At 41.4% G+C, this 13,805-nt stretch overlaps 2 protein-coding genes across 11 annotated transcripts in view; one reads left to right on the top strand and one right to left on the bottom strand.

Annotated features, from left to right (window-relative positions):
* The window catches only part of JAM2 (junctional adhesion molecule 2), a 42,219-nt gene extending 33,171 nt beyond the window's left edge, over positions 1 to 9,048 (top strand). The window contains exons 7-11 of one of the 5 annotated variants that reach the window (XR_011698475.1): positions 1,361 to 1,468; positions 2,712 to 2,727; positions 3,653 to 3,686; positions 4,515 to 6,077; positions 6,190 to 9,048. Coding sequence is in view for 3 of the 5 variants with exons in the window: in XM_071562961.1 (XP_071419062.1) it covers positions 1,361 to 1,468; positions 2,712 to 2,727; positions 3,653 to 3,686; positions 4,515 to 4,547 (191 nt within the window). In the remaining 2 variants the exon portion in view is untranslated. Of the gene's footprint in view, positions 1 to 1,360; positions 1,469 to 1,553; positions 1,647 to 2,711; positions 2,728 to 3,652; positions 3,687 to 4,514 lie in introns of those variants that run through there. The other 4 variants (XR_011698474.1, XM_071562961.1, XM_071562984.1 and 1 more) reach the window with 4 other exon arrangements.
* A 162-nt stretch (positions 9,049 to 9,210) lies between these two features.
* ATP5PF (ATP synthase peripheral stalk subunit F6) lies at positions 9,211 to 13,803 on the bottom strand. 6 transcript variants are annotated; one of them, XM_071563022.1, is made up of 4 exons: positions 13,720 to 13,803; positions 12,836 to 13,025; positions 11,467 to 11,591; positions 9,211 to 9,319 (listed from the first exon to the last, which is right to left on the bottom strand). In XM_071563022.1, the coding sequence occupies exons 2-4, from the start codon at positions 13,003 to 13,005 to the stop codon at positions 9,291 to 9,293; spliced, it is 324 nt and encodes a 107-aa protein (XP_071419123.1). In that variant the 5' UTR covers positions 13,006 to 13,025; positions 13,720 to 13,803; the 3' UTR covers positions 9,211 to 9,290. The 6 variants fall into 6 exon arrangements, with proteins under 6 accessions (XP_071419123.1, XP_071419129.1, XP_071419128.1 ...); XM_071563028.1 differs by lacking the exon at positions 13,720 to 13,803 and adding an exon at positions 13,630 to 13,719; XM_071563027.1 differs by lacking the exon at positions 13,720 to 13,803 and adding an exon at positions 13,606 to 13,695.
* Positions 13,804 to 13,805: the final 2 nt, after the last annotated feature.

Below are 13,805 nucleotides of genomic sequence, written 5' to 3'. Positions count from 1 at the left end.
TGAGTGCCTTCATATTTCCATATGCTTTTGTGGAAGGCCTACAGGATAATGTGCCAGTCCACTGGGGTATTTTTTTTATGCAAAGCCTCCCTTTTGGGTTGTATTTAGGTGAGATCTCAAGTAACAGAATAGAAAGCTAACTGAGTGATACATTTATACCTGACAAAGGAACACTGAAGAAGTCAGCATATCTTAAAAATAAATAAGTAAATAAATGAAGCCTGCTGCCTGCTTCTTTTCTACTTGTACAGTGTGAGTGAAGTGTAACACTGATTAGCTGATATGGAATTTAGCAAAGGCTGGAAGGGTCAGAGTCTGTAATTGCCAAAATGCATAAAACTTTTTGCAAAATATACAACTAGCTCTTGTAGATGTGATAGGAAAGCAAATGGTAACAAATTCTAATAACTACTACAGAGAAGATTCCACCCAAGTGTTCCATAAAGCAGTTGACTGGCGCTTTTAGAACTTAGCTGAAAGTCACTGTCACAGCTTTTGATGCACTCCTGGTAGATTGTGAGCAAGTGTTCCTCAAACTACTGAGATAGAATCTCTCTGCTGTGGAAATACTCACTGAAGTCCTAAATTACTGTCAACCAGTGCATAAAAATTTATAGGTTTGGGAGCAAAATTCTCAACTATATATTAATGTATATTTAAAGTCAGGATCCATATAGGTAATTGGACACTTCACAAAAATCTATGAAAACACAGCAGTTTTTTGATGGTTTTGTTTTTCCTAGAATGGATGATTGCCTGAAGCTCTTTGTGATTGTATCAGGAAATGGACATGGTCCATGTCACAGTTTAACCCAAACCCTCACCTTCAAAATAAAAACAGCTAGGTATTTTCATAGCCTGGTGAGAGTTTAACTTCAGACAACTTGGTTTATTGTGTTCCATTAAAAATGCCTTGGTATTTAAAAAACTAAAATTTTAAGTAACTCATTTGTAGAGCTGGAGCCATCAGCTGTTTCAGTTGTTTTAGGCAAATTAACTGCATAGAAACCCTTGCTGTAAGACTTTAAGATTTCAAGGTATTTTCCTTTAGATACACATGACTTGGATAATACTTGGGATAGATAAAATGAGGAGTATGTATTCTTGGCCTCTCTTATTCTTTCCTTACTTTTCAAGGAAACTGTGCAGTTGAAGTGTATCAAGGACTTGTATTCGCATGGCTGTAATACAGTAGTGCTTTTGGATTGCTTATTCATGTTTAAGTGTTATTAGTTAACTTATCCAGCTTGGGCCAAAGACCACCTATGGATAGGAAAGGTGCTTATAGCAATTAGGGAAAAATCCAGCCAACAGAAATATTTATAATACACAACATTGGATTTGTGTTTTATAATTACAGATGACCTGAATGTAAGTGGTATCATTGCTGCTGTAGTATTTGTGGCTTTGGTAATGGCACTCTGTGGCCTTGGAGTATTTTATGCCCAAAAAAAGGGCTACTTTTCAAGTAAGTAAAATAAAATCACTCTTTCCTTGTGTCAAAAAATGTCTGAACATAGCAGAGTTTCACAAAAGATTTCTGTTGCCCACAGAAGCGGTGGCTGCCCTATCCCAGGAAGTGTTCAAGGCCAGGTGGGACAGGGCTTTGAGCAACCTGGTCTAGTAAAAGTTGCCCCCTCCCCATGGTAGGAGACTTGGAACTAGTTGATCTTTAAGGTCCCTCCCAATCCAAACCATTCTATAATTTTATGATTCTGCTGACAGTAACATGCCCTCCTTTTCATGAATGCTCTCCCAGGCACTCAGCAATAGGACAAGGGGGCACGGGTTTAAGCTCTGCCAGGGGAAATTCAAGTTGGATATCAGAAAAAAAATTCTTTACAAAGAGAGTAATCAGGCATTGGAATGGCCTGCCCAGAGAGTTGGTAGATTCACCATCCCTGGAGGTTTTTAAACTGAGATTGGATGTGGCACTGAGTGCCATGATCTAGTAAATGCACTGGAGTTGGATCAAGGGTTGGACTTGATGATCTTGGAGGTCTTTTCCAACCCAATCAATTCTATGATTCTTTGATTCTAATGTTGTAATGCTGGGGAGCAGTACAATAGCAATGTTTTTTACACACACAGTTTTATTCTGCCAACTTCTGCTACAAAAAATACTTAAAGAATGACATGGAGACATTTGTGCAGTTGCTTAGAGCTACCAAACAGCAATCTAGAGAAAGCAACAAGCCAAATCCTGATTCCTGGAGCCTCTCTGCTTTAGTTTTGAGAGGACATGGCAAAGAAAGGCAACATAAAAATAAGCAGGTCTGACCTGCTGAGTTATGATGAGAGGGAAAATAAATTAACTGCCTCCTTCCTCCAGGTCATGGAGAAAATTTGCTTTTAGGGGTTGCTGCAAAAATCTTGACACCCAGCAACCCTGTATGGAGTTTACATTAGTGCCTGCAATTGAGCACAGCAAGAAGGAATGACAAATATCAGGGTCTGAAGACATCGTCTGTCTGAAACTAACAAAGGCTACAGAGCTGCTGTTACAGTTCACTTGGAGCTTCATTTAGCCTTGAAAGCACCCTAATCTTTTTTTCTGTTCAAACTCATTACACCAAAAAGAGACATTTGGTTCAGAAACTCCTTCTAGAAACTGGAAAAGTGAATAATCTAGGAATAATTATTTCAAAGAACTTTAAATCATTGAGGAAACTGTTCTTGTGCTAATTTTTTTTGTTTTTTTTCTTTTTCAGAGGAAAGCTCTTCCCAGTAAGTATCTTGTTGCATGTAGTACACACTGCAAATTTCATTTACATTTTTGGTGACTTAGTAACTGTAATGATTTTCATGGCCTTTAATACGTGGTTCTTGTACACTAGCTTTATTGACACGAAAATAAACCTGATCCTAACACCAGCTGGTTCCCTTATTAGAACCAGTGTGTTGGTCAGAAAGTGAATCATTATATTGCTGTGATAAATGTGCAGAGATGTTTCTTAAATTTTTAGTTATAGCTTACACCCTAACTCAGCTACAGGCCTTCATGTGTCTCCTCTTCAAACTAGACAAAAGACAATCAGAACCAAATTGAACTGCCTTCACAGCCATGTCTACAGGTTATTTTAGGAAGTGTTTTGTAAAAATATAACTGGTGGAAACTTTCTGACTGTGCCTGATCTACTCCTTTGATATGGATTTATTTTACTCTCTGAAATTTCTTAGTAGCGAGTCAAAATTCCTAAAGCGATTTTAGTGCTCCCACATGATGCTAAAATTGTGTGTTTCACTGGAGGAGGCCTCCAGTATTTTTTAATTATTTTTGCTTTAAAAGTTTGTCTTACCACTTCTAGGTAATGGCATTAAAAAAAAGTAATATACTAAAGGGAAGTACAAATATTACTTCCAAATACAATGTGATTTATACAGGCCATGGATGAGATAAAAACCCTTAAGTGAAAGACTTGAAAAGACAAGCTAGAGAAGGTGATTTGCAGTGGTTTATGAGTTAATGACAGCTATCTAAAAGCATTCAATGGATTTTGTTATTGTGACTTTTTTAAGAAAGGGGGGGAAAATCCCTTAAGGATGACTGGAAATCTGAAAAAATGCATTCATACATAAGATTCTCAAATGGTTAAAACCAACCCCAGAAAATCACTATTTCACCTGTGTTCCTTTCCTGCTCTGTTAACAGAGAGAAGACAAACTATCAATCTACTAGTGAAAAGGCAAGTGTTTTGTGTTCAGTAGTTTTTAAAAGGTTTTAGATGCATTTACAGCTTCCTATCATGTAGTCTTAAGTGCCACACAACTACAGCACCTTCCTCCATACTTTGCCATCTTTAACCAAGGAAACTAACTCAGATACAGTCCAAGGAAGCAGTTAGAGGAAGATTGTGCCTTAATTCCTCTAAGAACAAAAGGTTTGACTAAATATAAAAGCTGAACATACTACTTTCCCCACCCCCACCCCGCTTAGAGGGGTTCAGGGGCTTTACCTGTGTGTACATTGCTCCTGTTTTTCAGACTGGCACAAGAAGAATGGAGTTCCTAATAAAACTTAAACTAAGAGCAACTTAATTTAACAATCTATATGTTAAGGTTATTAAGTAGCATTAGTAGTACTAATGTAGCCTTAAAAGCTCCCTGAACTCCTTGCATTTCCTTAATCAAAGCAGAATGTTCTAAACTGCATAAGCCTTTTTCCTTGACCTAGTGTATATATAAGAAATTACTGAGGCCAGCTACCCAGTTGCTCTGAGTGGAAAGGAGGAAGTTTTGATGAGCTGTGGTATCTGTTTATCTGTATTAATGCACTTACGAATCAGATGCTCAACAGAGCTGTTTGATACTTGTATTTATGAATAGGTTATTCCTTCTGTTCTGTGTAGCAGTGTGTTCTGTAGACTTGCCATTCTAGAAAAGAGTAAATATTAACTAACAGTGCCTCAGACATCTTGCCAGTCTCAATGCCCTAATTTCTTCTGAAATGTACACTGATCACTTGTTTAAAATCTTTGAACTATCACTTATATAACGTTGTTTCCTTCATTTAGGATTTCAAGCATACCAAGTCCTTTGTTATTTAGAAGATTTCAGCCTCTGTGAGGGACAGACATCAAATGACTACTTGTTATACAAAAGTATCAAAGTGTCCTGGCTTCGGCTGGGATAATTTTCTTCCTAGTAGCTGGTACAGTGCTATGATTTGGATTTAATGTGAGAATAATGTTGATTACACACTGATGTTTTTGTTGTTGTTAAGTAGTGCTTACACAAAGTCAGAAACTTCTCAGTGTCTCATGCTCGGCTAGTGAGGAGATGCACAAGAAGCTGGGAGGGAGCACGGCTGGGACACCTGACCTGAGCTGGCCAAAGGGATGTTCCACACCATAGACCATCATGCCCAGTATATAAACTGGGGTCGTTGGCAGGAAGGGGCCAATCGCTGCTGGGGGATGGGCTGCACATCAGTCAGTGGGTAAGCGGTGAGAAACCGTGTGGTGCGTCACTTGTCTTTCTTGGGCTTTTCTCCTTTCTCTTCTTTTCATTGCAATTATTATTGTTGTTATTATTTTCATTAGTATTATTAGTGTCGTTAAATTTTCCTTTGTTTCAATTATTAAACTGCTGTTACCTCAACTCACAATTTTTACTTTTTTTTTCCCAATTTTCCCCACCAGGGCTGGGGTGGGTGGCAGTGACCGAGTGGCTGCTGGGGCTGAGTTGCTGGCTGGGGTTAACCCATGGTAGTCCTTTTGGGCACCCAACGTGTCATTTGAAAGGGTTGAGATAACAACAGATCTGACAAGAGCATGTTGACACAAGTTTGTTATAAACATTTGTTGTATTGGTTTAATAGTTGCTGGTCACCATGTTGATTCATTTGCTCTGGGCCTGGGCTATGGTTGTTACTGTGTTTTTTGTCGTACTGGCTTTCGATATGATGGAATGAGATCGTGAGCCTTGCCTGATGTGTCCCCTCCGTCCCTCGGGAGCCATCTGGTGGGAATTATCCACAATTACATCTATTGCCTTTTTCCCTCGGAAAGCGAACCTGTGGGAGAAACATCTTCCCCCTCCAGCATGATTACGGTAGTGTTTGAGAAATTTAAAGACTTTCAATATCTTTTGACTACCCTTGAAACCAGCCTGGTCCTTTTGCTGGCAACCAGCATATTGTTGCATGTGGTTCACGTTGTCTTCAGGTTAAGCAACAACCTGTGGCTACTCAAATCCCAGAGAAAAATGTGGCTACTCAAAATCCAGCAACAGGTACTGTGCTTTCACAAACTCCAGTGACAGGCCAACAAGACCAAGAGGCAACCACTCAATCCTTATCCCTGAGTGAGCTGTGGGATAGCCAAAAAGATTTCAGCCATTGTCCCAGTGAGCACATGACCACCCGGCTGCTCAAATGTTGGGATAATGGAGCTAACACTTCGAGTTAGAGGATAGGGAAGCCATGAAGTTGTGATCACTTTCTAGGGAACCAGGTATTGCCCAGGTGATTGGAAGAGAGACACAAGTCCCCAGCCTCTGGACACAACTCCACTCAAGAGTGAAAGAAAAGTATCCCTAAGTATGTTGCCCAGGCAAATGGACAGCAGCAGAGAAAGGTATGCAGTGCCTGAGGAAATTAGCCATGCTGAGATGATTTATTTTGACCTGAAGCATGCAGGTTTCCCCACAGATCTAGACCAAGTGCTGCACACATTATTCATGTTGCAGAAACTTATACAGACCATACCAAGAGCACACACCAATCCACAGGCAACCTTGACCTGGGAAGATACAACACTACCACCAGCAGATGCCAGTGGCTTGACTTCGCTGGAAGGCAACCTCTCTTCCTTTCTTATCTCATCTGTGGAGAAACTGTCAGATAAATTGTCCGAGGAGTTCCAGCAGTTCAGAGAAGGTATGTCCTATTCACCACCTGCACAGACCCACATATCAAGCTAGTAACAGTAAGCATCCATTGGTTCAAGAGGGATGATATGGAAGGTACAAACCATGGGATACACTCTGGTTTTAGCCGAGGGACCACAGAGAGAACATGAGGAATTGACATGGAAGGTCTACCTCGACTGTAGAGACATGAATTGCAAGGGAAAACAATCTAAATAGGGGTTGTTCTAGAAAAGTTACTACTCCAGTCTTCAGTGGACAGTTTCCCAGGCAGAGTGGAAGGGCTGAATTTAGTTCTGATCCTACAGAAGGAAATTCTAATCCATTTCTTCAAAAAGTAAGCTTTCTTAGTCATTGTGGGTTTTCAGTGTGCATGTGCCAAACTACAGTCTGCTTGTAACCCCTCTCTATCAGGTGACTTAAAGAAATGATTTCACATGGGGCTCAGAGCAGCACCAAGCCTTTGAACTAATTTAAACAAGAAATACTTGGAAAACACTCATAGACACTTGGGCCAAAGAACATGGCATTGAGTGGGGGGACCTTCAAACATTGGGATACACACCGGCAAAGGCCACCTGGTGAGTCAGCACCAGAGGATCTGCCAGCTGGGGTGACTGCCTGACCAAAGCTTCTACGTACTGTGGAAGGAAATAAAGTTCTTGTAGTGCACATAAAAATTATGTTGGGGAAGACAGTCTCGGTTACTCCTGCCTGGGGCAAAGGCAAACCCGTTTGTGGGATTGCTTTTGCTCAAGGACCTGGGCACACTTGTTAAAGCAGAAAGATTGGAATTCTGGTTTGTGCCTCGAGGGGGTTTGATTTTGGGTGAGAAAAGCCTAATGAACTTATTGTGTGATGTTAATTGCCATATAACACTGTGTGTTATCACTGCTGTATCAGCTGTGTGCCCACCAGTGCACTGAGCACCTCATAATGCCTGCCTCCACCACTCCAGATTTGGGGGTTTGAACCGAAGTTCCCTTTGATCATGATATTAAGGAAGAATGCACTTTGATGAAACCAAACAAGCACAGCAGTGATGGAATCAAAACTGGCTTCAAGATGCAACAATCCAACACCATCTTTCCTGAGACAGCCCTGAGATACTGTTATGACAGATGGAGCCAAAAGTCATGGACTAAATGGACTTGATGGACTTCTGTAGGGATTGTCTTTAGTCTAATATCTGTGTGTGTATCTATCAAAAGGCAGGAAAGGTGGTGTGTATTAGAAAATGTGGGACCTGAAATGACATAAATGGTATGGAATAAGCAGTAGATGTGGTTCTGGTTTCAGCTGAGAGGGAGTTAATTTTCTTCCTAGTAGCTGGTACAGAGCTGTTGATTCAGCATGAGAATAACCACAGACTGATGTTTAGTTGATCAGTAGTACCTGCCCTGAGTTGAAGACTTTTCAGTGTCTGATGCTCTGCCACCAGCACACAAGCTCTGAGAACAGGGCTAGGACACCTGATGTGAACTGGAAAAAGGGATATTCCACACCACAGACCATGGTGCCCAGTATATAAACTGGGTAAAGGTGACTGAGGGGCCAATCACTGCTGGGGGATGGTGATGAGCACCTGCATCCCTTGTGTTTCTCAGGTTTTATCTCTCTGTCTCCATAACAATTATTATTACTTTGTTTCAATTATTTAACTGTTCTTATCTCAACCCACAAGTTCAGTTTCCAATTTCACTCTCCACAGCAGCGGTAAGGGGACAGGGAGTGAACCAGCAGCTGTGGGATGATTAGTTGCCAGCTGGAGTTAAACAACACAAAGAGATCTTTTGACATATACACTGTAAATATTCTTTCCATGTACTACATACTGAAAATAGAAACAGCCAATGTTTCCAATCAAGTCAACCCAACCACCCGTGATGTCATTTTAAAAACAAAAAGCCAACCCCCAAAAACCCTAAATTAACTTATATATTTAATCTGTGTGAAGACATCTCATTTTGTTCGCATATACATGCAGCAATAACAAGATTCACTCTTGTAGCTTGAAACAATCTATTCAAATAACTTCCATAGATGACCTTGGTACCAGTACTTCTACTACTTATGTCTTCACTACTGTTAGGGGCTCAAACTCTCCTGTAATTCTGATTTATGAAGACCTTGAAATTGTATCAGATTTGCCAAAGCCATCTATAAGCCTGTAGTTGTGCAAAGGTAAACTCAGTACTCTGACAGAATAAATCTTCCTGTAATTAAGGCTCAAGGAGTGTTTTATTGTCTAATGTGGAAGTCTCTCCCTCTCTTTCTCTGTAGACTGCATATATAATTTCCTTCTGAAGAAAACTTGTGCCAGTACAACTCAGGCTGTAGTATCTACACCCTAATTGTTGAAGTGTTTGTTTATACAATTTTTTTCAGATAACACTTATATTATTATATATAAATAAATAGTTCCTCAGGAGCTGAAGTGTTTGTGTCAATAGTTTAGTCATGGAAATTTAAATCTCACAACCTAATTAACAGCTTTCAGTTTCTTCTCTAAGAGTAACACAATGCAGAGTAGAATTGGGGTCTTTGTGCCTATGCTTTTAGCTGTGCAGCTTTATCACTAACATAGGGCTCTGCTATAGATCTAGGGTTCATGGAGGGTTTTTCCTGCAGAAGCTTTTTTGGGTGCACTAAACTAAGAACAAGAAGTAGCTTCTTCTTGAGATATCATTATCAGTGTTACAATGTCTCAACACTGAAATGTAGCTCAGTGTTAACTGCAAAACTCCCTTGCTAAGAAACACCAGTCAGCTGCCTCAGTCAGAGCTGATGATCACAGCTAATCAGGCAGACCATACAGTTAAGAACTTCACACCACTGGAATCAGACTGAACCACTGCATTTTATTAAGTTACAACAGGTGCCCTGTTTGGCAGCTCCATGGCTGTACACAGATGCAGAGATCACTTTGGAGCCTCCTCAAACTTGGGCTCTAGAGGGAGAAAGAGAAAAGTCGTATTAGTCGCTTTTTATTCAATCCTCAAACACCACAATTAATTTGTAATTCAAAGAAAACTAACCATTAAGTTGGTAAGCTAAAGCAAGCTCTTGTACATTGCAGTTTACACTTCCACTTACTTTGCATCAAGGTCTGATTGAATGTGGGCAGCACTAAAGACTAAACTACACTGGAGACAGGTCTTTTCCACCTTACAGGAGTTATCCATAAAGGCCAAGACTTAGTAACATTCTGCTAAAATAGTTTTTAGCAACCCCTAGGGTAATAGAGAAGGCAGCAGGGAAACTGGAGAAGACAACCAGAACATTACTGGACATGACAAAAGAATTTCCAACCCAACTCTGATACAAGAAGAAGAAACCAAGCTCTTCTCTCCTCTTGATTAGTGTTATTAACAGGAGTGCACAATTTCAATCCACTCAGCAAAAGACACTCTCCACATGCAAACACTGAGGAAGGAGTTCTTGATGTCAAAGGTACAAACTCAGAAGGGTTAGGTCTTTGGACAGGGGGGCTACTAATGCCTGTTCTTAATACAAGGTCTGAGAGGTAATACTTGGCTTATAGTAATTGTCACTAAGACAAAAAATTGAAGTTCCTACCCACATAACCACTCAGTTTTGAAACCCTGTGAAATCAGAATAAGGATAGGCAACAGTGATAAAAAACACAGTTGTGTGTGTTTGTGTGTATCCCCTAGTTCTGTTCCAGTGGTCACACAAGTTTTGTTTCCTTACAAAAACAAATCTGAATTGTTTCACATATAACACAGAAAAAAAAAAAGAAACCACATCCCTAAAACTGGGACGGGGGGAGTGGGGGAGGAAAAAGAAACACCATAGATCCCACTTTACAGATACTCTCTTTTATTTGCAACAGTATAACCTGACACCACTCCTGGCTTCCCCTTGGCTGGTTTCCAGAGCCCACTAAGCCTCATGCTCTCTGCTCTTTCCTTCCATGCTAATACAAACTTAGAGCACTTAAACAGAGGTCAAATCCAAATAGTTGGAGAAAAAGGTTTAATACAATTTAGACATGAAATATTCATACGTAGAAAAGTTAAGTTCTATGTTCGTTTTCTGAAATCACTGGAGGAAATCCAGGGGAGCTTACAAAATCTAAAAATCATAGTTGGGATGACTTAAGGCAACTGATTTTCAATTTATAGTCTGCTGATCTCTTTGGAACAATGAGAAAAAAAAACAAAACAGGCCCTGGGCTATTTCTATTTGGGCTCTTTCTTCCGGGTCTGTGAAGGGCAATTAAGATACCCTGACCTGACTACAGGTTTTGTAAGCCATCAGTATAAAGAAGTCCACATCTCTATGGGAAAAGACAAAAAAATCAAAAAAAAAGGAGTCAAGTAGAATCAGATATGAGTTGTGCAAAAGCAGGGAGATTCCCAGAGGGCATCTGTCAGAGGCTGAAACGGTTAATGATTTATGCATTCTAAGAGACTTCGAAGGCTTTTGACTTTGCATTATAACCCCTGATGGGCAGGTGGGCCCATCCCTTCCTCCAGTGCTCGAGCCCTGAAGAGGCAAGAAGAGCCATTGCCCTGCCCTGTGGGGGTTCACAGCCCGGCTGGCAACACTGCTTCGTGGAAAACAACCCCCTGCCTCAGGAGAGGTGCAAAAGGCATGCTGAGGGTATAAAAATGGACTGATGACTTTGGGAATCTGGGTGGGTTCTGTTCTTCGCCCACCCCCCTGCCTGCAGGACTGCTGAGATTCAACGCTGGATTCCTAGGGCGGTGACTATGTAACCTTTCCATTCTCACCTTCTCTCATCTCTTCTTTTTTCCTTGCTGTCCTGGACTCTTCTCCTGTCTTTCTTCCCCCTATGCATCTTTTCCCCCCCACTAAGGTTATTTACTATGTCACACTATACAGAATTGTTAAATAAACACCGATTATATGGTATCGTTTCACTTTAATCCACCCCAAAGGGAATGATTAAAAACAAACTAGGTTACCCCTGTCCCCTTCTCAGGAGCGGGTCGTGACAGCATCTTACACAAAATTAATGGTACAAATAAAAACAGAACAGGAATTAAGAAAACCTGTCAGCAAATATGCCCCTACTTGCATAAGAATTCAGTAAGATTGGTAACTTACCCTCAAATTTAAATTCTGGAAACTTAGTTAGATCTCCCTCACCATATGCCCGTTGGAGTCTTGCAAGGGACTCATTCATGTCTTTCTGAAATTCAGGTCCTGCATCAACAGGCCCTCCAGCTTGCCTAAAAGAACATTAGAAGTTGTGATTAACAACTCAGTTCTAACATTTCATGTGGAAATTCTACATTTTTATGCCCATGTGTGAATTAACAATCTTTTCTGTAACCAACCAAATGAAATAATTTGAAGGATTTCTGAAAGTCAACATAAGACACACCTTAGGGACTCCTTACCTTACACATTAACAAGGTTCTCAAGGTAAAGTACAGGCTTTCCACTGTCACTGACGAAAATCCAAGCTACAGAGGTAGTTTTTTGAGACATAAAACTACACTGACTATCCAGGCTCTCAGGGCCTTTACTTTCACTTGTACCACATGTAAATTCCTACCCAGAATTGTGATCTGCACCTCTGCTATCTCTGAATTAGTCATCTTGGTTAGTAAAGCTTAACTGTCCTTGCAAAGAGAGTATGTTTTGAACACTAAAGGAGCAAACAAAAAAAATCCACAACAGAACTTCTTGGGATACAAATATAAAACAATTAAAATAGTAACTCTGTAGATTACCATGTTCAGCTCACCAGCACAGGTAACACTTAGGATGGATAAAACCACCAAAACTCTGCCTCCCTACAGACTGGCTTGGAGGTGTGGAAACACACAACTTTCACGAGTAGAGCTAAGAAGTGACTTATTTCCTTCCCAAGAATAATTCCCAACAATAAATCATACAGAATATTACTATACTTTCAGTTTCCTGTTCAGTAGTTCGCTCAAATGTTACAAGAATCTAAGATTCTGTTTGGATGAGCTGCTTATTAACTGAAGATTAACTATCATCCTGATAGTTCCATTAATTATTTACTGTTTTTGGAAATAATACTGGAGAAAAATGGTTTCCCTCAGACAAAAGCAATAAAGGGTTTGTTTGGCTTTTTATTCCCCCTATTCACAGAGCACATAGAAGGGTAAAAATCAATATACTGGTATGTTCACGTAGGATGCAAGAGGCCTTAACTGAGTGCCTTAACTCCCCAAGAAGAACACCAGGTTTTTAATTTTTTAAAGGAAAAAAATGACATTTTCTATTAGGTGTGCAAGAATAAACCTTTTCACTGGTGACACCATCAGTAAGTGCTGCAGGAAAGCCTTAAGTGGCCAGCCCACAAAGCTATCCAAGTGTAGTCAAAAATTAAACAGCTCATGTTTGATGTTCTTATGTCAAAATCAACAATTTTTCCCCTTTTGGCACTGCCCTCCCTCCCCACCCCCCCCCCCCAAAAAAAATAGTTTCCTTTACTTACTTGCTCTTCGTGTTGTACTCTTTGATCTTGTCCAAGAAGAGCTTCTGAACAGGGTCGAGCTCTTTTGTCTTGTTGAAGACAATCGCAGAGAGCCCGATGTTCCTGTGCAGCTGGACGGAAACAGCGGAGTGGAAAAGGGAGGAGAGACGCAGGATCTGCCGCAGGATCATGATGGCACCGGTGCTTTAGCCTTTAAAAAAACCAACAAAACAGGAATATGGAATTAGTCACCGCGATGCAAATGCATAAAGAAGCAAAAAAAAAAAATAAATTGTAATTTGGAGCAGGCTTTAAACCAGGGAAGTACTTAAAGGTAGGAAAGCTGCAGGATTACAATAACTGGTCCTCTAGGCTTAAAAAAAAAACCAAACCCCAGGAATACGGAATTAAGTTACCGCCACGTAAACGCATAAAGAAATAAGCAAACAAAAGTAGTCTGGAGCTGAACTTTACGCCAGAGAGGTTTTCAGAGGTATTTTCAGGTATCTAAGGGGTATTTCAAAGGGTGTTTAAGGCAACATGGAGGCTGCGGTAGGAACTCCCGCAGCCTCCGCACCCGAGAGCGCCCCGACACCGCTCCGCGACCGAGCCGCCCAGGCACACCCGGGATTTCATATTTCGGCCCGTTTGAGTAAAAAAAAGTGACAACTTTAACCCAACCGAAGTCTCCACAGAGTCACCTTGGCCGAACCGCCGCCTCAGCCCGGCCCCGCCCCCGCGCGGTGCACGCTGGGACCGCTCCCACCGCGCGCCCCCGCGCCCCCACACACCGCACGGCCCCGCTTGGCGCCCACCGGGGCCGGGAGCCTGGGGAGAGCCCGCCTCGCACCGCAAGTCCCGCACGGCCAATCCCACACCACCAACCCCGCACACCCCGCACGAACCCGCTCCCGGGGGAAGGGAAGCGCTGGGAGCCTTCCGGCGCCGCGCGGGGACCGACGGGAGCTGTAGTCCCCGCGCGGGGGCTGCC

The sequence above is a fragment of the Pithys albifrons genome, chromosome 1, assembly GCF_047495875.1.
Source record: "Pithys albifrons albifrons isolate INPA30051 chromosome 1, PitAlb_v1, whole genome shotgun sequence".
Classification (NCBI taxonomy): Eukaryota; Metazoa; Chordata; class Aves; order Passeriformes; family Thamnophilidae; genus Pithys; species Pithys albifrons.
This window is presented reverse-complemented; position numbering and strand designations above follow the sequence as displayed.